This window comes from Babylonia areolata, chromosome 10 (assembly GCF_041734735.1).
Source record: "Babylonia areolata isolate BAREFJ2019XMU chromosome 10, ASM4173473v1, whole genome shotgun sequence".
NCBI lineage: Eukaryota > Metazoa > Mollusca > Gastropoda > Neogastropoda > Buccinidae > Babylonia > Babylonia areolata.
Window position 1 is genome coordinate 760,711 of NC_134885.1, and position 23,705 is coordinate 784,415.

A 23,705-nucleotide genomic window follows, 5' to 3' on the forward strand; every position below is an offset into this window, starting at 1 on the left:
ATGAAGCCTGCTAACTTTAAACAGCAACAAAAACAACAACACAAAAAAAACCCACACATCTGACAAACACATTCCCCAACTCATGAAGCCTACTAACTTAGAAAAAAAAATGAAGAAGAAAAAAAGAACACATCTGACCACAACACACCTTGTGCACACTTGTGTCAAACTAGAAATCAGTATTTTCACCATACATTTTAGCCAAAATGCATGTTCAGTCAAAATACTTTCCTTCATTAACTTCACACAATAGAATTTACAGTCAGCTAATCGTAAAGTGAAAAGATTTTTTTTTTTAAGTGTCTAAATAGATGATGTACACATGATTATTTAGTGACTGCATTTAAATCAAATGTGAGTCATCTCTCTTTTTTTTTTTTTTATCAACCCATACCTCCTCTCACATCAGCCAGGACATTGTGTCCATGGTGTGACAAGTATCTCTTTTTTTTATCAACCCATACCTCCTCTCACATCAGCCAGGACATTGTGTCCATGGTGTGACAAGTATCTCTTTTTTTTATCAACCCATACCTCCTCTCACATCAGTCAGGACATTGTGTCCATGGTGTGACAAGTATCTCTCTCTTTTTTTCTATCAACCCATACCTCCTCTCACATCAATCAGGACATTGTGTCCATGGTGTGACAAGTATCTCTCTTCTTTTTTTTTTTATCAACCCATACCTCCTCTCACATCAGTCAGGACATTGTGTCCATGGTGTGACAAGTATCTCTTTTTTTTTATCTCTCTTTTTTATCAACCCATACCTCCTCTCACATCAATCAGGACACTGTGTCCATGGTGTGACAAGTATCTCTCTTTTTTTTTATCTCTCTTTTTTATCAACCCATACCTCCTCTCTCACATCAGTCAGGACACTGTGTCCATGGTGTGACAAGTATCTCTCTCTTTTTTTATCTCTCTTTTTTATCAACCCATACCTCCTCTCTCACATCAGTCAGGACACTGTGTCCATGGTGTGACAAGTATCTCTCTTTTTTTTTATCTCTCTTTTTTATCAACCCATACCTCCTCTCTCACATCAGTCAGGACACTGTGTCCATGGTGTGACAAGTATCTCTCTTTTTTTTTTATCTCTCTTTTTTATCAACCCATACCTCCTCTCTCACATCAATCAGGACACTGTGTCCATGGTGTGACAAGTATCTCTCTTTTTTTTATCTCTCTTTTTTATCAACCCATACCTCCTCTCACATCAGTCAGGACACTGTGTCCATGGTGTAACGAGTATATATCTATATATCCATCCATGCCTCATCTAACACACCAGTCCTTTTAACTAAGTCACATATCCATCCATGCCTCATCTAACACACCAGCCCTTTTAACTAAGTCACATATCCATCCATGCCTCATCTAACACACCAGTCCTTTTAACTAAGTCACATATCCATCCATGCCTCATCTAACACACCAGTCCTTTTAACTAAGTCACATATCCATCCATGCCTCATTTAACACATTAGTCCTTTTAACTAAGTCACATATCCATCCATGCCTCATCTAACACACCAGTCCTTTTAACTAAGTCACATATCAATCCATGCCTCATCTAACACACCAGTCCTTTTAACTAAGTCACATATCCATCCATGCCTCATTTAACACACCAGTCCTTTTAACTAAGTCACATATCCATCCATGCCTCATCTAACACACCAGTCCTTTTAACTAAGTCACATATCAATCCATGCCTCATTTAACACATCAGTCCTTTTAACTAAGTCACATATCAATCCATGCCTCATCTAACACACCAGTCCTTTTAACTAAGTCACATATCAATCCATGCCTCATTTAACACATCAGTCCTTTTAACTAAGTCACATATCCATCCATGCCTCATTTAACACATCAGTCCTTTTAACTAAGTCACATATCAATCCATGCCTCATCTAACACACCAGCCCTTTTAACTAAGTCACATATCCATCCATGCCTCATCTAACACACCAGCCCTTTTAACTAAGTCACATATCAATCCATGCCTCATCTAACACACCAGTCCTTTTAACTAAGTCACATATCCATCCATGCCTCATCTAACACACCAGTCCTTTTAACTAAGTCACATATCCATCCATGCCTCATCTAACACACCAGCCCTTTTAACTAAGTCACATATCAATCCATGCCTCATCTAACACACCAGTCCTTTTAACTAAGTCACATATCCATCCATGCCTCATCTAACACACCAGCCCTTTTAACTAAGTCACATATCAATCCATGCCTCATCTAACACACCAGCCCTTTTAACTAAGTCACATATCAATCCATGCCTCATTTAACACACCAGTCCTTTTAACTAAGTCACATATCAATCCATGCCTCATCTAACACACCAGCCCTTTTAACTAAGTCACATATCCATCCATGCCTCATCTAACACACCAGCCCTTTTAACTAAGTCACATATCCATCCATGCCTCATTTAACACACCAGTCCTTTTAACTAAGTCACATATCCATCCATGCCTCATCTAACACACCAGTCCTTTTAACTAAGTCACATATCAATCTGTGCTCTGACTCCTCTAACACACCAGTCCTAGCAGTCAACAACGTTCTAAAGTCAACGTAGTTCTTGAAGGAGTAAGAAGTTATAACCATGCAAATACTTCCCCTTCAACCATAAACCACAGAAATAGATAACTGTGTCCTCTCCTTTCTGCCAATACACTTCTTTTTTTATCAATCAATGTCAGTGGTTCATGGACTGTGCACCAAATTACACTGGCTGTGAAGATGTGTTTTAACTGCTGAACCTGCATGCATATTTGTACAGTTTTACCACACACATACACACACACACACACACAAACACACACACACACACACAAATACACATACATGAATACACACAATACAACAAACTACAAGATTTCACAACTCCCATAAAATAAATGGTTTAGCAACATGGCATTGAAAAAAAAAAGAAGAAAAAAAAGAAACAATGGCTGATTTCAGATGGAAAAAAAGAAACACCCAAAAAATGGATAAAACTGTAGAACGATGAGTACTTCAGGTGCCAGAAGTCGGGGGGGGGGGGGGAGGCAGGCAGGGGTGGAGGTGGTGTTATGCTGAATAATGGGGGAGGTGGGAGTTTGACAAACATGGATTTGAAAAAAGGCAGCAGAAAAGCTCGCTTTGTTTTTCTTTTTTCTTTTTAAATGGAAGAGAAAAAAAAAGAAGACAATTTGGCTGCACTCTCCCTTTTCCACCACATTTTTAGAAAACGTCTCATCTTACATTTCCTACACAAAAGCATAAAGGCTTTATCATTTGATCTGTCAGGTATCTATTTTGTTTTGCTGTGAGTTTGCCAGAACAGACCAATCCTGTTCACATTCAGAAACAGTAAGCAATGTATTTCATCAAGTTTCCACAGATAAAAACATTATGAACAAAAGAGAAAAATCTGCTCAAATCATTTAATGCAACTTAGTGTTGTTTTTTGTTTTTGCTACTACCTGAAGGTTTACTTTTTACAATTGACATGTTTCCTAACAATCCGCTGTAACCTAAACTCAAGGCCATCCAACACAAGCAAACTGCACAGGGCAACTCTTTAACTCAGCAGACAACCTCCCTTTCCGTCTTTTACATCCTCCTTTTTACTCAACAAGCAGCCTTCTCCTTGCCTGCTAAAATCAAATCAATCTTCTCTTTAATGACAGGAAAATCGTCACTTTTCAATATTAACTTCAACATTATCATCACACTCAGGCATGAAATACACACAGACACACACTCACACACCTGTACCTTTTCACCATCACAAATATTCTGCGTCTGTGACTCGGTTATGTTCAACACACACATGCTCGCTCTCAAACACCCAACATCCCAATCTCTCATTCGCTGGATTGTCCTCAACTCCTAACACTCCCACACAACTCACACCCACTGATCACAATCACGCTTCTTCAGTGACAAGAAGGAAGGGGGGGGTGGGGGGGGGGGGTTCAGTTGTCCCCCTCCTCCTCCTCGGTGCAGTTCTGGGGACTGTCCTGGCTGTCCTTGGCAGGTTGGGAAGGGGGGGAGGAGGCGGCAGTTGGGGGGTTGACGGGGTGGTGGTGCTGTAATGCCTGCTGGTAGTTCTTCCTCTGCTTGTCCGCCTTGCGGAAGATTATGATCTCCTGCATCAGGGGAAAAGGTAACATGGTGAGATGGACAACCACCCACACAGCTCCACTGCACAGCCCTCATCTTTGTCACTGCCAGTCAGGGGAAAAGGTAACATGGTGAGATGGACAACCACCCACACAGCTCCACTGTACAGCCCTCATCTTTGTCACTGTCAGTCAGGGGAAAAGGTAACATGGTGAGATGGACAACCACCCACACAGCTCCACTGTACAGCCCTCATCTTTGTCACTACCAGTCAGGGGAAAAGGTAACATGGTGAGATGGACAACCACCCACACAGCTCCACTGCACAGCCCTCATCTTTGTCACTGCCAGTCAGGGGAAAAGGTAACATGGTGAGATGGACAACCACCCACACAGCTCCACTGCACAGCCCTCATCTTTGTCACTGCCAGTCAGGGGAAAAGGTAACATGGTGAGATGGACAACCACCCACACAGCTCCACTGCACAGCCCTCATCTTTGTCACTGTCAGTCAGGGGAAAAGGTAACATGGTGAGATGGACAACACCCCACACAGCTCCACTGCACAGCCCTCATCTTTGTCACTGCCAGTCAGGGGAAAAGGTAACATGGTGAGATGGACAACCACCCACACAGCTCCACTGCACAGCCCTCATCTGTGTCACTGTCAGTCAGGGGAAAGGTAACATGGTGAGATGGACAACCACCCACACAGCTCCACTGCACAGCCCTCATCTTTGTCACTGCCAGTCAGGGGAAAAGGTAACATGGTGAGATGGACAACCACACACACAGCTCCACTGTACAGCCCTCATCTTTGTCACTACCAGTCAGGGGAAAAGGTAACATGGTGAGATGGACAACACCCCACACAGCTCCACTGCACAGCCCTCATCTTTGTCACTGCCAGTCAGGGGAAAAGGTAACATGGTGAGATGGACAACCACCCGCACAGCTCCACTGCACAGCCCTCATCTTTGTCACTGTCAGTCAGGGGAAAAGGTAACATGGTGAGATGGACAACACCCCACACAGCTCCACTGCACAGCCCTCATCTTTGTCACTGCCAGTCAGGGGAAAAGGTAACATGGTGAGATGGACAACCACCCACACAGCTCCACTGCACAGCCCTCATCTTTGTCACTACCAGTCAGGGGAAAAGGTAACATGGTGAGATGGACAACCACCCACACACCTCCACTGCACAGCCCTCATCTTTGTCACTGCCAGTCAGGGGAAAAGGTAACATGGTGAGATGGACAACCACCCACACAGCTCCACTGCACAGCCCTCATCTTTGTCACTACCAGTCAGGGGAAAAGGTAACATGGTGAGATGGACAACCACCCACACAGCTCCACTGCACAGCCCATATCTTTGTCACTACCAGTCAGGGGAAAAGGTAACATGGTGAGATGGACAACCACCCACACAGCTCCACTGCACAGCCCTCATCTTTGTCACTACCAGTCAGGGAAAAGGTAACATGGTGAGATGGACAACCACCCACACAGCTCCACTGCACAGCCCTCATCTTTGTCACTGTCAGTCAGGGGAAAAGGTAACATGGTGAGATGGACAACACCTCACACAGCTCCACTGCACAGCCCTCATCTTTGTCACTGCCAGTCAGGGGAAAAGGTAACATGGTGAGATGGACAACCACACACACAGCTCCACTGCACAGCCCTCATCTTTGTCACTGCCAGTCAGGGGAAAAGGTAACATGGTGAGATGGACAACCACACACACAGCTCCACTGCACAGCCCTCATCTGTGTCACTGTCAGTCAGGGGAAAAGGTAACATGGTGAGATGGACAACCACACAGCTCCACTGCACAGCCCTCATCTTTGTCACTACCAGTCAGGGGAAAAGGTAACATGGTGAGATGGACAACCACCCGCACAGCTCCACTGCACAGCCCTCATCTTTGTCACTACCAGTCAGGGGAAAAGGTAACATGGTGAGATGGACAACCACCCACACAGCTCCACTGCACAGCCCATATCTTTGTCACTACCAGTCAGGGGAAAAGGTAACATGGTGAGATGGACAACCACCCACACAGCTCCACTGCACAGCCCTCATCTTTGTCACTGCCAGTCAGGGGAAAAGGTAACATGGTGAGATGGACAACCACCCACACAGCTCCACTGCACAGCCCTCATCTTTGTCACTACCAGTCAGGGAAAAGGTAACATGGTGAGATGGACAACCACCCACACAGCTCCACTGCACAGCCCTCATCTTTGTCACTGTCAGTCAGGGGAAAAGGTAACATGGTGAGATGGACAACCACACACACAGCTCCACTGCACAGCCCTCATCTTTGTCACTGTCAGTCAGGGGAAAAGGTAACATGGTGAGATGGACAACCACCCACACAGCTCCACTGCACAGCCCTCATCTTTGTCACTGCCAGTCAGGGGAAAAGGTAACATGGTGAGATGGACAACCACCCACACAGCTCCACTGCACAGCCCTCATCTTTGTCACTGCCAGTCAGGGGAAAAGGTAACATGGTGAGATGGACAACCACCCACACAGCTCCACTGTACAGCCCTCATCTTTGTCACTGCCAGTCAGGGGAAAAGGTAACATGGTGAGATGGACAACCACACAGCTCCACTGCACAGCCCTCATCTTTGTCACTGCCAGTCAGGGGAAAAGGTAACATGGTGAGATGGACAACCACCCACACAGCTCCACTGCACAGCCCTCATCTTTGTCACTGTCAGTCAGGGGAAAAGGTAACATGGTGAGATGGACAACCACCCACACAGCTCCACTGCACAGCCCTCATCTTTGTCACTGCCAGTCAGGGGAAAAGGTAACATGGTGAGATGGACAACCACCCACACAGCTCCACTGCACAGCCCTCATCTTTGTCACTGCCAGTCAGGGGAAAAGGTAACATGGTGAGATGGACAACCACCCACACAGCTCCACTGCACAGCCCATATCTTTGTCACTACCAGTCAGGGGAAAAGGTAACATGGTGAGATGGACAACCACCCACACAGCTCCACTGTACAGCCCTCATCTTTGTCACTGCCAGTCAGGGGAAAAGGTAACATGGTGAGATGGACAACCACACACACAGCTCCACTGCACAGCCCTCATCTTTGTCACTACCAGTCAGGGGAAAAGGTAACATGGTGAGATGGACAACACCCCACACAGCTCCACTGCACAGCCCTCATCTGTGTCACTGTCAGTCAGGGGAAAAGGTAACATGGTGAGATGGACAACCACCCACACAGCTCCACTGCACAGCCCTCATCTTTGTCACTACCAGTCAGGGGAAAAGGTAACATGGTGAGATGGACAACACCCCACACAGCTCCACTGCACAGCCCTCATCTGTGTCACTGTCAGTCAGGGGAAAAGGTAACATGGTGAGATGGACAACCACCCACACAGCTCCACTGCACAGCCCTCATCTGTGTCACTGTCAGTCATCTGAGTCCACTCCATCATTCATCATTGTCAGTCATCTGAGTCCACTCCATCATTCATCACTGTCAGTCATCTGAGTCCACTCCATCATTCATCATTGTCAGTCATCTGAGTCCACTCCATCATTCATCACTGTCAGTCATCTGAGTCCACTCCATCATTCATCATTGTCAGTCATCTGAGTCCACTCTATCATTCATCACTGTCAGTCATCTGAGTCCACTCCATCATTCATCACTGACAGTCATCTAATTCCACTCCATCATTCATCACTGACAGTCATCTAATTCCACTCCATCATTCATCACTGACAGTCATCTAATTCCACTCCATCATTCATCACTGGCAGTGTTCTGATTCCATTCCATCATTCATCACTGGCAGTGTTCTGATTCCACTCCATCATTCATCACTGACAGTGTTCTGATTCCATTCCATCATTCATCACTGACAGTGTTCTGATTCCACTCCATCATTCATCACTGACAGTGTTCTGATTCCACTCCATCATTCATCATTGACAGTGTTCTGATTCCATTCCATCATTCATCACTGACAATGTTCTGATTCCACTCCATCATTCATCACTGACAGTCATCTGATTCCACTCCATCATTCATCACTGACAGTGTTCTGATTCCACTCCATCATTCATCACTAACAGTCATCTAATTCCACTCCATCATTCATCACTGACAGTCATCTAATTCCACTCCATCATTCATCACTGTCAGTCATCTGATTCCACTCCATCATTCATCACTGACAGTGTTCTGATTCCATTCCATCATTTGTCACTAACAGTCATCTGATTCCACTCCATCATTTGTCACTAACAGTCATCTGATTCCACTTCATCATTCATCACTGACAGTCATCTGATTCCACTCCATCATTCATCACTAACAGTCATCTGATTCCACTTCATCATTCATCACTGACAGTCATCTGATTCCACTCCATCATTCATCACTAACAGTGTTCTGATTCCATTCCATCATTCATCACTGACAGTGTTCTGATTCCATTCCATCATTCATCACTGACAGTGTTCTGATTCCACTCCACCATTTGTCAATGACAGTCATCTGATTCCATTCCATCATTTGTCACTGCCAGTCATCTGATTCCACTCCATCATTCATCACTGACAGTGTTCTGATCCCACTCCATCATTCATCACTGACAGTGTTCTGATTCCACTCCATCATTCATCACTGACAGTGTTCTGATTCCACTCCATCATTCATCACTGACAGTGTTCTGATTCCACTCCATCATTCATCACTGACAGTCATCTGATTCCACTCCATCATTCATCACTGACAGTCATCTGATTCCACTCCATCATTCATCACTGACAGTCATCTGATTCCACTCCATCATTTGTCACTGACAGTCATCTGGAGGCCCCCAGGGGGGCGTCACCCACCTGCTGTTTGAAGTACCTCCTCTCCTCCTCGTCCACCAGCACCAGGTTGAGGTAGTACCTGACCGAGAACTTCTTGTTGATGTCACGCATCGACGGCGTCAGCTCATAGCCGCTCAGGAACAGACGAATGGGGATGGACTCTCCTGCAACGCCATTGTCACACATCTCAGACATGATGAAGGCAGTCTATACCACTGTCACACACCTCAGACCTGATGAAGGTAATCTATACCATTGTCACACACCTCAGACCTACTGAAGGCAGTCTATACCATTGTCACACACCTCAGACATGATGAAGGCACTCTATACCATTGTCACACACCTCAGACCTAGTGAAGGCATTCTATACCATTGTCACACACCTCAGACCTAGTGAAGGCAGTCCATACCATTGTCACACACCTCAGACCTAGTGAAGGCATTCTATATCATTGTCACACACCTCAGACCTAGTGAATACAGTCTATACCATTGTCACACACCTCAGACATGATGAAGGCAGTTCATACCATTGTCACACACCTCAGACATGATGAAGGCAGTCTATATCACTGTCACACACCTCAAACCTAGTGAAGGCATTCTATACCACTGTCACACACCTCAGACATGATGAAGGCACTCTATACCACTGTCACACACCTCAGACCTAGTGAAGGCATTCTATACCATTGTCACACACCTCAGACCTACTGAAGGCAGTCTATACCATTGTCACACACCTCAGACATGATGAAGGCAGTTCATACCATTGTCACACACCTCAGACCTAGTGAAGGCATTCTATATCATTGTCACACACCTCAGACCTAGTGAAGGCATTCTATATCATTGTCACACACCTCAGACCTAGTGAAGGCATTCTATATCATTGTCACACACCTCAGACCTAGTGAAGGCAGTCTATACCATTGTCACACACCTCAGACCTAGTGAAGGCACTCTACATCATTGTCACACACCTCAAACCTAGTGAAGGCAGTCTATATCATTGTCACACACCTCAGACCTAGTGAAGGCAGTCTATATCATTATCACACACCTCAGACCTAGTGAAGGCAGTCTATACTATTGTCACACACCTCAGACCTAGTGAAGGCAGTCTATACCATTGTCACACACCTCAGACCTAGTGAAGGCAGTCTATATCATTATCACACACCTCAGTCACACACCTCAGACCTAGTGAAGGCAGTCTATATCATTATCACACACCTCAGACCTAGTGAAGGCAGTCTATACCATTGTCACACACCTCAGACCTAGTGAAGGCAGTCTATACCATTGTCACACACCTCAGACCTAGTGAAGGCAGTCTATACCATTGTCACACACCTCAGACCTAGTGAAGGCAGTCTATATCATTGTCACACACCTCAGGCCTAGTGAAGGCAGTCTATACCATTGTCACACACCTCAGACCTAGTGAAGGCAGTCTATACCATTGTCACACACCTCAGACCTAGTGAAGGCAGTCTATACCATTGTCACACACCTCAGACCTACTGAAGGCAGTCTATACCACTGTCACACACCTCAGACCTAGTGAAGGCAGTCTGTATCATTATCACACACCTCAGACCTAGTGAAGGCAGTCTATACCATTGTTACACACCTCAGACATGATGAAGGCAGTCTATATCACTGTCACACACCTCAAACCTAGTGAAGGCATTCTATACCACTGTCACACACCTAAGACATGATGAAGGCACTCTATACCACTGTCACACACCTCAGACCTAGTGAAGGCAATCTATACCATTGTCACACACCTCAGACCTAGTGAAGGCAGTCTATACCATTGTCACACACCTCAGACATGATGAAGGCAGTTCATACCATTGTCACGCACCTCAGACCTAGTGAAGGCATTCTATATCATTGTCACACACCTCAGACCTAGTGAAGGCATTATATATCATTGTCACACACCTCAGACCTAGTGAAGGCAGTCTATACCATTGTCACACACCTCAGACCTAGTGAAGGCACTCTACATCATTGTCACACACCTCAAACCTAGTGAAGGCAGTCTATATCATTGTCACACACCTCAGACCTAGTGAAGGCAGTCTATACCATTGTCACACACCTCAGACCTAGTGAAGGCAGTCTATACTATTGTCACACACCTCAGACCTAGTGAAGGCAGTCTATATCATTATCACACACCTCAGACCTAGTGAAGGCAGTCTATACCACTGTCACACACCTCAGACCTAGTGAAGGCAGTCTATACCATTGTTACACACCTCAGACCTAGTGAAGGCAGTCTATATCATTGTCACACACCTCAGGCCTAGTGAAGGCAGTCTATACCATTGTCACACCTCAGACCTAGTGAAGGCAGTCTATACCATTGTCACACACCTCAGACCTAGTGAAGGCAGTCTATACCATTGTCACACACCTCAGACCTAGTGAAGGCAGTCTATACCACTGTCACACACCTCAGACCTAGTGAAGGCAGTCTATATCATTATCACACACCTCAGACCTAGTGAAGGCAGTCTATACCATTGTCACACACCTCAGACCTAGTGAAGGCAGTCTATACCATTGTCACACACCTCAGACCTAGTGAAGGCAGTCTATACCATTGTCACACACCTCAGACCTACTGAAGGCAGTCTATACCACTGTCACACACCTCAGACCTAGTGAAGGCAGTCTATATCATTATCACACACCTCAGACCTAGTGAATACAGTCTATACCATTGTCACACACCTCAGACCTAGTGAAGGCAGTCTATATCATTATCATACACCTCAGGCCTGGTGCCACTGCTTGAAAGCTGTCTGCTATGAGATAGGATCAGACGTATATCACTATGGATTCATCATTTATGCCTGCTAACCATTTTCATGAAGTCATTTGGAGTTCTGAAGAAGGTTATCACCATCAACCCTGTCTCATAGTCACATACATAAAAAAAACCCATCTTAATTCTGGAAAGAAGGCACTTGCCATCACTTTTTAATTTTCAAAAACTGATGCAGTCACTTGTTTCCTTCCTTTGTGAACCTTAACCCCAACACCTTTCTCAAAGAAGATACACAGACACTTAAAACTTTATAAATATGAAAACACATACTGAAGGCATAGCTTCAATTCATTAAGGAGGGTTTGCAGACCTGCTTTTGTAGGGGACCTTTCGTCACTTGCAGAGCAACAAGAAAGTCATCTGACATCATGGGCAGCCCACCACTCTTAACTTTTCCCAATTTGCACTGCCTTTGTTCAAACAACTTCTCAGTAAAGTTTTAAGATGGATCAGTTCAAGGACATGTGATAAGAATCACGCTCAAAGTAAAAATAGAAGACTAAAGCAAATAATGGATGCAATTATAAAATCAAATATATCTTGTAAACTTGTAATAACAGTCATTGAAATTATTCAAAATCCTTTCGTCTAGACAGCCATTTCCATAACAAAATTTTAGCCTTTCGGTAATCAAGAAAACAGGAAATTGAGACGCGCATGTGCCTGTGTTTCTTGATAAAAAAAAATAACTGGAATCTCCACAAAAATCAGACAAAAGTGGGTCTGCAAACCTTCCCTATTATCTTTCTTTCCCACAGAATCAAGACATTATGTAAAGACAGGCAGAAAGACAGACAGACTGAGACACTGCCCTGAATTCTCATCTCTCCTACAAACAACTCGTTCCCAGCAAAATTCTCAGCCTTACCTCTGACTGGAGCACCATCCATGATTTCATACTTGGCTATCGTTTCATTCTCGTTGAATGTGTTGGGACCTAGAGCAGACAGAAACACTTCTGAAGACCCCTTGTTACTCTCTGTCACTTTGCTGCACGTTCATCCATCACTTCACTATCAAATTTTACCAGCTTCTTTTACACACAGACCAGGTGAGGATCACTTCATTATCAAATTATACCTGCTTCTTTTAGGCATAGACCAGGTGAGTGCATACATAAAAATGTTCATATTGACCCACATCTTAAACATGAAAACATACACCCTCTCTCTTTCCTGCAAACATATTCAAACTCAGACATCCTTCCGGAGTATATAAGCACACAGTGTATACACAATCAATCAACCACGCTTACACACACAAACACCCATGCAAACACAAAACGTACTCCTGTACTTGCACACCCCTCAACTACACATTTACACACACAAACTTCACTCACACACACACACACACACACATAGTGCAAGCAGATTGCTTGTCTACAACCATTTCTCTGCAGCTATTCATTATCATTACTCTACCATTACCATTTCTCTGTAGTTATTCATTATCATTACTCTACCATTTCTCTACAGTTATTCAGTATCATTACTCTACCATTTCTCTCCAGTTAATCAGTATCATTACTCTACCATTTCTCTGCAGTTATTCAGTATCATTACTCTACCATTTCTCTGCAGTTAATCAGTATCATTACTCTACCATTTCTCTGCAGTTAATCAGTATCATTACTCTACCATTTCTCTGCAGTTAATCAGTATCATTACTCTACCATTTCTCTGCAGTTAATCAGTATCATTACTCTACCATTTCTCTGCAGTTATTCAGTATTATTACTATACCATTTCTCTGCAGTTAATCAGTATCATTATTCTACCATTTCTCTGCAGTTATTCAGTATCATTACTCTACCATTTCTCTGCAGTTATTCAGTATTATTACTATACCATTTCTCTGCAGTTAATCAGTATCATTACTCCACCATTTCTCTGCAGTTATTCAGTATTATTACTATACCATTTCTCTGCAGTTATTCAGTATCATTACTCTACCATTTCTCTGCAGTTAATCAGTATCATTACTCTACCATTTCTCTGCAGTTAATCAGTATCATTACTCTACCATTTCTCTGCAGTTATTCAGTATTATTACTATACCATTTCTCTGCAGTTATTCAGTATCATTACTCCACCATTTCTCTGCAGTTAATCATCATCATTACTCTACCATTTCTCTGCAGTTAATCAGTATCATTATTCTACCATTTCTCTGCAGTTAATCATCATCATTACTCTACCATTTCTCTGCAGTTATTCGTTATCATTACTCTACCATTTCTCTGCAGTTATTAATCATCATTACTCTACCATTTCTCTGCAGTTAATCATCATCATTACTCTACCATTTCCCTGCAGTTATTCAGTATCTTTACTTTCCTTTCTTTTTCTCAAGAACTGACACTAAAGTATGAATTTCTTAAAAAAGAAAAAAAAAAAGGTTTTGTCAGTTCTGACTTGTAAACCCTGAAACCAAACACCAAAAGGGTAAAAGAGACAAAAGTCATGCACACATGTACAACATAACTTCTGATACTACGACTATGTAAAATAAATACAATACCAATATCATTTGTATATGTACAACATAACTTCTGATATTACAACTACTTGAAAATAAACATAACACCAATATCAGTCATACATGTGCAACATAACTTCTGATACTATGACTAATGAAAATAACATACCACCAATATGCATACACACAATGCACGCTTATTTTAAAATCTCAAGTAACAATGCATATGATGGTATGTTGTGTTGAGGGTGGGGGGCGAAGGAGGGGGGGGGGGGAGGAAGCTAAGGGAAGGTGGTGGGCAACATTTACACAATGTAAGATTATCATTCAATTCTGTTTTTTTCTGTTTTTTTTTATAATTCAAATAAAATTACAAAGCATTTTATAATTGTAACAAAACAAATTCATGTTATAAACTAGCATCCAGTTTTTAAAAAATCCAGATCACACCATGAAGTGAATCATTGAATTGCTATAAACTGGTTTACTTAATTTCAAAGGTCATTTTCATGATGTAGGACACAATGTATTGCTATAAACTGGTTTACTTCATTTCAAAGGTCATTTTCATGATGTAAGACACAATGTATTGCTATAAACTGATTTACTTAATTTCAAAGGTAATTTTCATGATGTAGGACACAATGTATTGCTATAAACTGGTTTACTTCATTTCAAAGGTCATTTTCATGATGTAAGACACAATGTATTGCTATAAACTGGTTTACATAATTTCAAAGGTAATTTTCATGATGTAGGACACAATGCATTGCTATAAACTGATTTACTTCATTTCAAAGGTAATTTTCATGATGTAAGACACAATGTATTGCTATAAACTGATTTACTTAATTTCAAAGGTAATTTTCATGATGTAGGACACAATGCATTGCTATAAACTGGTTTACTTCATTTCAAAGGTAATTTTCATGATGTAGGACACAATGCATTGCTATAAACTGGTTTACTTCATTTCAAAGGTAATTTTCATGATGTAGGACACAATGCATTGCTATAAACTGGTTTACTTCATTTCAAAGGTAATTTTCATGATGTAGGACACAATGCATTGCTATAAACTGGTTTACTTCATTTCAAAGGTAATTTTCATGATGTAGGACACAATGCATTGCTATAAACTGGTTTACTTCATTTCAAAGGTAATTTTCATGATGTAGGACACAATGCATTGCTATAAACTGGTTTACTTCATTTCAAAGGTAATTTTCATGATGTAGGACACAATATATTGCTATAAACTGGTTTACTTCATTTCAAAGGTCATTTTCATGATGTAGGACAAGTAGCAGGAGTTTCAGTGCAAACTGGTATTCAAACATACGGTTCAAAATAAGAACTGAAAACAGACACAGTACATTAGCACTGTCTTCATCACTGCCAATCATTCTTTTATTCCTCCTCTTCAGGTGGTTCGTGTTCCCATTTCTTTTTCCTTTTTCTTCCACTTTTTTGTAAGTTTCTTAACAGTATATGAAACTCAACTTTTCCTTTTTGTTTTCAAGAATCTAACTTTTTAACCTTTTGATCTGATACTGTATCAACATGTCTGCATGTGTTAATCTGCAAATCTGCATGTCATCTCTGTGTGTGTGTGTGTGTGTGTGTGTGTGTGTGTGTGTGTGTGTGCAAACTTTGTGTGTGCAAACTTTGTGTGTGTTTTAAGTGTGTGTGTATGTTTGGGAGAGAGAGAGAGAGAGTGTGTGTGTGTGTGTGTGTGTGTGTGATACACATCATTTTACACATGCGTTGAGGTTGGTGTTGTGTCTTGTGTCAGTTGAGGTCAAGGACCCAGTGGCGTGTACCTGTACCGGTGGTTTCTCGTTTTATCACCTGCAGCTCCATGTGTTTGATCTTAATGCGCACCAGCAGGAAGTAAATCTTGCCCACTATCACATCTTTCAGGTGGTACCTGCAAGCCACCAATACAGCACACTGACACAACATCCAACACACACACTGACACAACATCCAACACACACACTGACACAACATCCAATACAGCACACTGACTGACACAACATCCAACACAGCACACTGACACAACATCCCACACACACACTGACACAACATCCAACACACTGACACAACATCCAACACACACACCGCCACAACATGCATCCAGCTAGGCATGCACAGTGACTGTATCAACACAACATCAAATCAAACCAAACACCACCACACCCCAGGAACTGAAATAAAAAGACCACCACCTATTTCACAATAATGAAATAGAAGTCGAGGGAAATACAATCAAGAGTGAAGGGAAAAGACAATCAAAATCAATCCACATTCTGCCAGATTTTGTTGCAACAAACAACTTCATTCTTGATCAAGAACAACTGACTACAAAAAAAAAAAAAAAAAAAAATCATGTTAAAAGCAATGGGAATCCATTCTTTTTACTCAGTTCTAATCAGTCTAAAAATGTTACTGGCTGCGAATGTTTCTTCTGTTGTCCTTACCACATAACCCCACCCCCTACCCCCTTTCTGGAAATACCTGCTGATACTTCTTTACTTAAAACATCAGCCCCCACAAAAGATAATCTGTCCAAAAGAATGGATTAGGTGAATGAAAATCTAACAACTCTGCAAGTCAATTTGAATCTGGAACTAACCCAAACAGTGCTACGGTTAAACAGTTACAAATTCCTAAAAGCAAAGGCCAATTCCCTTATCTATTTCCATGGAGTAAATTCCCCTTTTTTTCCTTTGCAGCCAAATGACAGCCTATCACTTCAAGAAGTGTCCAGGCTGCATTTCTGTCATGTCTGACGGAGAACCAGGTTTTCTCAGCAACATTCTTTGGATCCAATGTAAATTAAAGACATCAATTTTATGGCTCAAACCTCAAAAGAAAAAACAAAACAAAAACAGTCTTCATCACAGTGTCAAAAGGCCATGTCAGCTTAAAAATAACACAAAGAAAAAGAAGAAAAAAAAGAGGAAAGAATGATAAAGATCTGAAATCCAACCCCAAACAACAATGATTAACACACAACTGGCAAAAACAACAGAAGCTTTCAAAAGAAAGACAGTGAAGATGAAGGCACATCCTGAACGTCAATCTGATGCACACAACACTGAGGCCTGTGTCACCCTTCATAAGACAAAACATCCACCAACTCCACATCATCACCCTCCACAAGACAAAACATCCACCAACTGCACATCATCACCCTTCATAAGACAAAACATCCACCAACTCCACATCATCACCCTCCACAAGACAAAACATCCACCAACTCCACATCATCACCCTCCACAAGACAAAACATCCACCAACTCCGCATCATCACCCTTCATAAGACAAAACATCCACCAACTCCACATCATCACCCTCCACAAGACAAAACATCCACCAACTGCACATCATCACCCTTCATAAGACAAAACATCCACCAACTCCACATCATCACCCTCCACAAGACAAAACATCCACCAACTCCACATCATCACCCTTCACAAGACAAAACATCCACCAACTCCACATCATCACCCTCCACAAGACAAAACATCCACCAACTCCACATCATCACCCTCCACAAGACAAAACATCCACCAACTCCACATCATCACCCTCCACAAGACAAAACATCCACCAACTCCACATCATCACCCTCCACAAGACAAAACATCCACCAACTCCACATCATCACCCTCCACAAGACAAAACATCCACCAACTCCGCATCATCACCCTTCATATTACAAAACATCTACCAAAGCCACATCAAGTCTATCATACACACTGCAGAAGGAACGTCAACTCCTCAACGGAACATCATGCAACACATGCAGGGGAAAAAATCATAACAAGAAAATGAGATGGCCACAGCTGTTGCAGGGCTAATGCTAAAAAAAAAAAAGAACAACAAAAAAGCACCAATCCACTGACAACATGAAAACCGTCACAGAAAGGGAGAATCCTGAACACAATCACCGCCAAGAAACAAGGTACACAAACTGACAACAAACCTCAAACTACCACAACAAAGAAGAAGTAAAAATGAACAAAGATTTGAGCTGTGGAGATCATAATGTCATCTTTCTGTCAAATTTGTTTCTGAATCTCCCAAACGAGGCATTTCTATCAATAATGTTCTCTGATATGGATATGCCATTACACTGAACCTACTGTAACTGGTCAGGTACATATTTGACTGCAATTATCAACTGTGTACACGAAATGTACTATGCTATTCAGTGGGATCAAATAAGCAGTCAATTAGTTTATAACAGAAATCATCTTTCTGCCATGCAATCAATTTGGAATGATATGGAGGAATGAACCCACCTTGTATTTCATCCCCCACTAATTACAGAAGCAATTAAAACTGAGAAGCAGTCTCATATATGCGCAGGTTCAGAACAGGTCATTTCTGTAGGAGTTACTAACAGGTTTTAAATGGAAAGTAACACATCATCTCTATACTTCTGACTGGTGTGTAAGAGCTTTGATTAGTGACTGCACAATATTAAAAAAAGAAAGAAAAAAAGAAGCATTCTATGGATAAGTATGTTGCTCACTTCCAGTTCCAGCAATGAATATTTGTTTTGTTTTGTTTTTACTTCAAGTCTATTTCCCTCCCTGACCAACAACTGAGTTTTTTCTCCACAACTCCAATCCCCGACTGTGGTGTAACTGTACAACTCCACCAGTACCTGCTCCTGTGGTCTCCCGCCTAACAATGGCCAGCTCCATGTAGCGAATCTTGATGCGAACCAAGAGGAAGTAAATCTTGCCCACTATCACATCCTTAAGATGGTACCTACAGCGTCCCCAAGAGGCAAAGAAGACAGAACACCAGAGGAGGGTTGTACAGAAATATGGGTGTCCCCCAAACAATGGACACAGTCATGGCAACAAATGTGTCATTACTCTGTGTCCCACCAATGAGGCAGTGAATTAAAGTGTGGCAGATAATGTACACAGCTCTTTCATTTGCTTTATGTTAGGAAATACATCAACATAACCTGCAACATATGTGACGCAGCATGCGGAAACCCGGCTAAGTCACAGCCAGCTATTATTAACTATGCACAAAAACATGTCATTAGGGTCAAAATAATGAAAATCATCATTTTTACAAATTTTGCATCTTTGAAGTCTTAACTTTGCTGTCAGTAAGTATTTTAGCATAAAACTGCCTGAAACTGTAGTATATTTAATGTTTTCAGGTGCATACGCTGTTGGTACTGCTGAACACATTTGTCACTTAAGTTGCAATGTTCGATGCATGTGACTCCAGGCTTTTCTCAACTTCCATCAGCCTATGATGTGGCAATACACTTAATGACTGCAGTTAGTAAATGTTATTTTGATCTGGGATCTAAAGCCTAAGTTCAAAAGATTCATCAGCATTACAGGAAATGATTTTTGTTCAAACACAAATGCAGCCTTTGTCTTTCATTTGAACATTCACTGGAACTGTTGACTGTTCTCTCATAACATGACATCACTCCTGCACTCACCATTCTTGACTTCATTTGATTACAGAAAGAAAATATCAATTTTCTCTTCTTTTTTTCATACAGAAATTTATAGTTTCCTTTATTATGAATCTTTTAAAACCATACACATGGTCATGATAATTCTTGTTCTAAATATACAAGCAGGCAAATGTATGGGTTTTTTTTCATGAGCCTGTTTCTCCTTTTGTTCTTTTCGGGCAAACCAATTTTTCCGACTTAGCCCGGTTTTTGCAAGCTGCCTCACATATCATCACATTCACACAGTGCGTAATACTTTCCCCCAAAGTATACCACACAAACAAAAAAGTCAATATAATAATAATAATACACAAACCACTCAAACAAAATATGGATGAGCAACTAAACTGCACTGATTGTAGTAAATGAATTTTTTTTTTAATCTGATTTGTAAAGAAGCACACGAACCACATTCTTTCGTATTACTGTTGAAAACTTCCTTCCCGTCATGTTCTTTCTGATGACAAGGAAGTTTGATAAATAAGGCAGCCATTCACTTTGTTCAACTAAAAGCCTGTGAGTGAAATCAAAGGCATTTTTGTTTGCACACAAGTCAGCCAAAGGCATAATAAAGGACACAGCAGATCCGGAAAGAAACACCAAGAGAAATCCACCCCCTCAGAGGAGAAACTATGTGTGAACAGTGCTCACTAAACCTCCTTCTTGGTGTCAGCCATCATTTTCCTGCTGGCTTTTTTGTCTTTTCTTCTTTTTTGCAGTTTTTCCAGTCACTTGAATTTGTTGTACCCAAAATCTAAGTGCAGACACTCATTCTAATAAAATTTATACTGATCAATACGGCATCCACTGACTTGAATGTGCTAAACCAAACTATGCGCAGACAGTCATTTAAACAAGCGACAATAAATACATAAGGCATCACCTCATTTGGAATTCTGAGTACAGATAGTAATTTTCAGAAATAACAATAAATATCTATGATATTCACTCACTTGAAACTTGTTGGACTTTCACTCTGTGTGGAGAGTAATCTTAATGAAATAATCATAAGTAACTCAATCTACTTTCTGGGATCTGTTGTACCCAAATATGTGTTTACAGTCATTTTGATCAATACTGATGGACACGGCATCACCCACTCACTCAGATCTGTTGTACTCAAACTCTATGTGTAGACAGTCATTTTGATCAATACTGATGGACACGGCATCATCCACTCACTCAGATCTGTTGTACTCAAACTCTATGTGTAGACAGTCATTTTGATCAATACTGATGGACACGGCATCATCCACTCACTCAGATCTGTTGTACTCACACTCTGTGCAGACAGTCATTTTGATCAATACTGATGGACACGGCATCATCCACTCACTCAGATCTGTTGTACTCAAACTCTATGTGTAGACAGTCATTTTGATCAATACTGATGGACACGGCATCACCCACTCACTCAGATCTGTTGTACTCAAACTCTATGTGTAGACAGTCATTTTGATCAATACTGATGGACACAGCATCATCCACTCACTCAGATCTGTTGTACTCAAACTCTATGTGTAGACAGTCATTTTGATCAATACTGATGGACACGGCATCACCCACTCACTCAGATCTGTTGTACTCAAACTCTATGTGTAGACAGTCATTTTGATCAATACTGATGGACACGGCATCACCCACTCACTCAGATCTGTTGTACTCAAACTCTATGTGTAGACAGTCATTTTGATCAATACTGATGGACACGGCATCACCCACTCACTCAGATCTGTTGTACCCAAACTCTATGTGTAGACAGTCATTTTGATCAATACTGATGGACACAGCATCACCCACTCACTCAGATCTGTTGTACTCACACTCTGTGTAGACAGTCATTTTGATCAATACTGATGGACACGGCATCATCCACTCACTCAGATCTGTTGTACTCAAACTCTATGTGTAGACAGTCATTTTGATCAATACTGATGGACACGGCATCATCCACTCACTCAGATCTGTTGTACTCAAACTCTATGTGTAGACAGTCATTTTGATCAATACTGATGGACACGGCATCATCCACTCACTCAGATCTGTTGTACTCAAACTCTATGTGCAGACAGTCATTTTGATCAATACTGATGGACACAGCATCACCCACTCACTCAGATCTGTTGTACTCAAACTCTATGTGTAGACAGTCATTTTGATCAATACTGATGGACACGGCATCATCCACTCACTCAGATCTGTTGTACTCACACTCTGTGTGCAGTCATTTTGATCAATACTGATGGACACGGCATCACCCACTCACTCAGATCTGTTGTACTCAAACTCTATGTGTAGACAGTCATTTTGATCAATACTGATGGACACGGCATCACCCACTCACTCAGATCTGTTGTACTCAAACTCTATGTGTAGACAGTCATTTTGATCAATACTGATGGACACGGCATCACCCACTCACTCAGATCTGTTGTACTCAAACTCTATGTGTAGACAGTCATTTTGATCAATACTGATGGACACGGCATCATCCACTCACACTCTGTGTAGACAGTCATTTTAATAAATACTGATGGACTGATGGACAAGGCATTATCCACTGAATCAAACTTGTTCTAAAACTCTACAAGTAGACAGTCATTTTGATAAATACTGAACAAGGCATAACCCACTCACTTGGATTTGTTGTACTCAAACTCTATGTGCAGACAGTCTTCAATGCCCACTTCCATTTTGATGCTGTTGTTCATGTCTGGGTACTGTGACAGGGTGTGCACCACAATGTCCTGCTCCTTCACCATGTCTGATATCCGCTTCACTATCGTAACACGCAGAAAATACCTGCACACCAAACCCACCATCACATGCTACAGAAGAGAGAGAGAGAGGTGGGGGTGGGGGTTGGGGGCTGGGGGGGTTGCATTTGTATATTTTCATTGTATTTGCTTGCATTGTACATGTACTAACACAGAAGCCTGACTAAGCAAGTATACATTTTTGTGAGTACATAATGTTCTGGATATTTTTGTACATATTTGTGTCAGTAAGAATGTCCATCTCTCATATCTCTGACAGGACATAAATCACTCTCTGTATATCCCTAAAAGGGATACCGCTGTGCAGTGACAAATGAAAAAGACAACTGTTTATCTTTCACTTTCTGGAAGAGAAATGACCATGCTTCAATTTCAAGCAGATTTACTGTTATTTCAAACATTTAATAATAATAATAATAATAATAAAATTATGCTTATTTCACAGCTAGTACTGTGCATGACATTTATATGTTAGCAGAATGAAAATCATAACAGCTTCAGTTTATGTGTGTGAAAGCCGAACATCTTGACAGGATTTTAACATGTATTTTAACCCTGAATAGGCACATAGCATACATGAAGTATGTTTCTAAGAATTCAGCAAAAATATGAAGACATCTGAACTCACCTTAAGCGTACGTTAGCACCTGTGTAGGATTCGTAAGGCTTTTCCACCTGTTGAAACTCAAAGGGATAGCTCTGGTTGTGAGTGAGCTCTCCTGGCCGGGCCAGTTCTTTGACCAAAGATGTGAATTCATGGTGGTTGCCCCGGTCATAATATAACTCTGAAAAAGTTGGTGCAAGAAAAACAAACAAAAAACATTACAGATAATCTATCAGATTTTTAAACTAGAATCAGCTATAAGAAAATGATAAAGCGCAAACAAGATGACACTTCTGCACATGTCTATGCTTTACAAATGACAACTTTCCTTCATTTCATCAAAATATCTGGAAGAAACACCAAGTTTACTACTTTGTCATGTTATACCACAAAACTGCATTTGTGTCTGTCCAAGGTGAGATACCAAGAGAAACAGAATTCCATTGTTCCAGGTGCTTTGATAT

General features: G+C 41.7%; 1 protein-coding gene across 2 annotated transcripts in view; it reads right to left on the minus strand.

The window, feature by feature from the left end:
• Positions 1–661: 661 nt before the first annotated feature.
• The window catches only part of LOC143286680 (vacuolar protein sorting-associated protein 26B-like), a 28,710-nt gene continuing 5,666 nt past the window's right edge, over positions 662–23,705 (minus strand). The window contains exons 4-9 of one of the 2 annotated variants that reach the window (XM_076594336.1): positions 23,266–23,422; positions 22,498–22,662; positions 16,172–16,278; positions 12,736–12,804; positions 9,035–9,177; positions 662–4,167 (exon numbers count right to left, since the gene is read on the minus strand). In XM_076594336.1, the coding sequence (XP_076450451.1) occupies positions 3,994–4,167; positions 9,035–9,177; positions 12,736–12,804; positions 16,172–16,278; positions 22,498–22,662; positions 23,266–23,422 (815 nt within the window). In that variant the 3' untranslated portion in view covers positions 662–3,993. Of the gene's footprint in view, positions 4,168–9,034; positions 9,178–12,735; positions 12,805–16,171; positions 16,279–19,032; positions 19,140–22,497; positions 22,663–23,265; positions 23,423–23,705 lie in introns of both variants that reach the window. The other variant, XM_076594337.1, reaches the window with a different exon arrangement.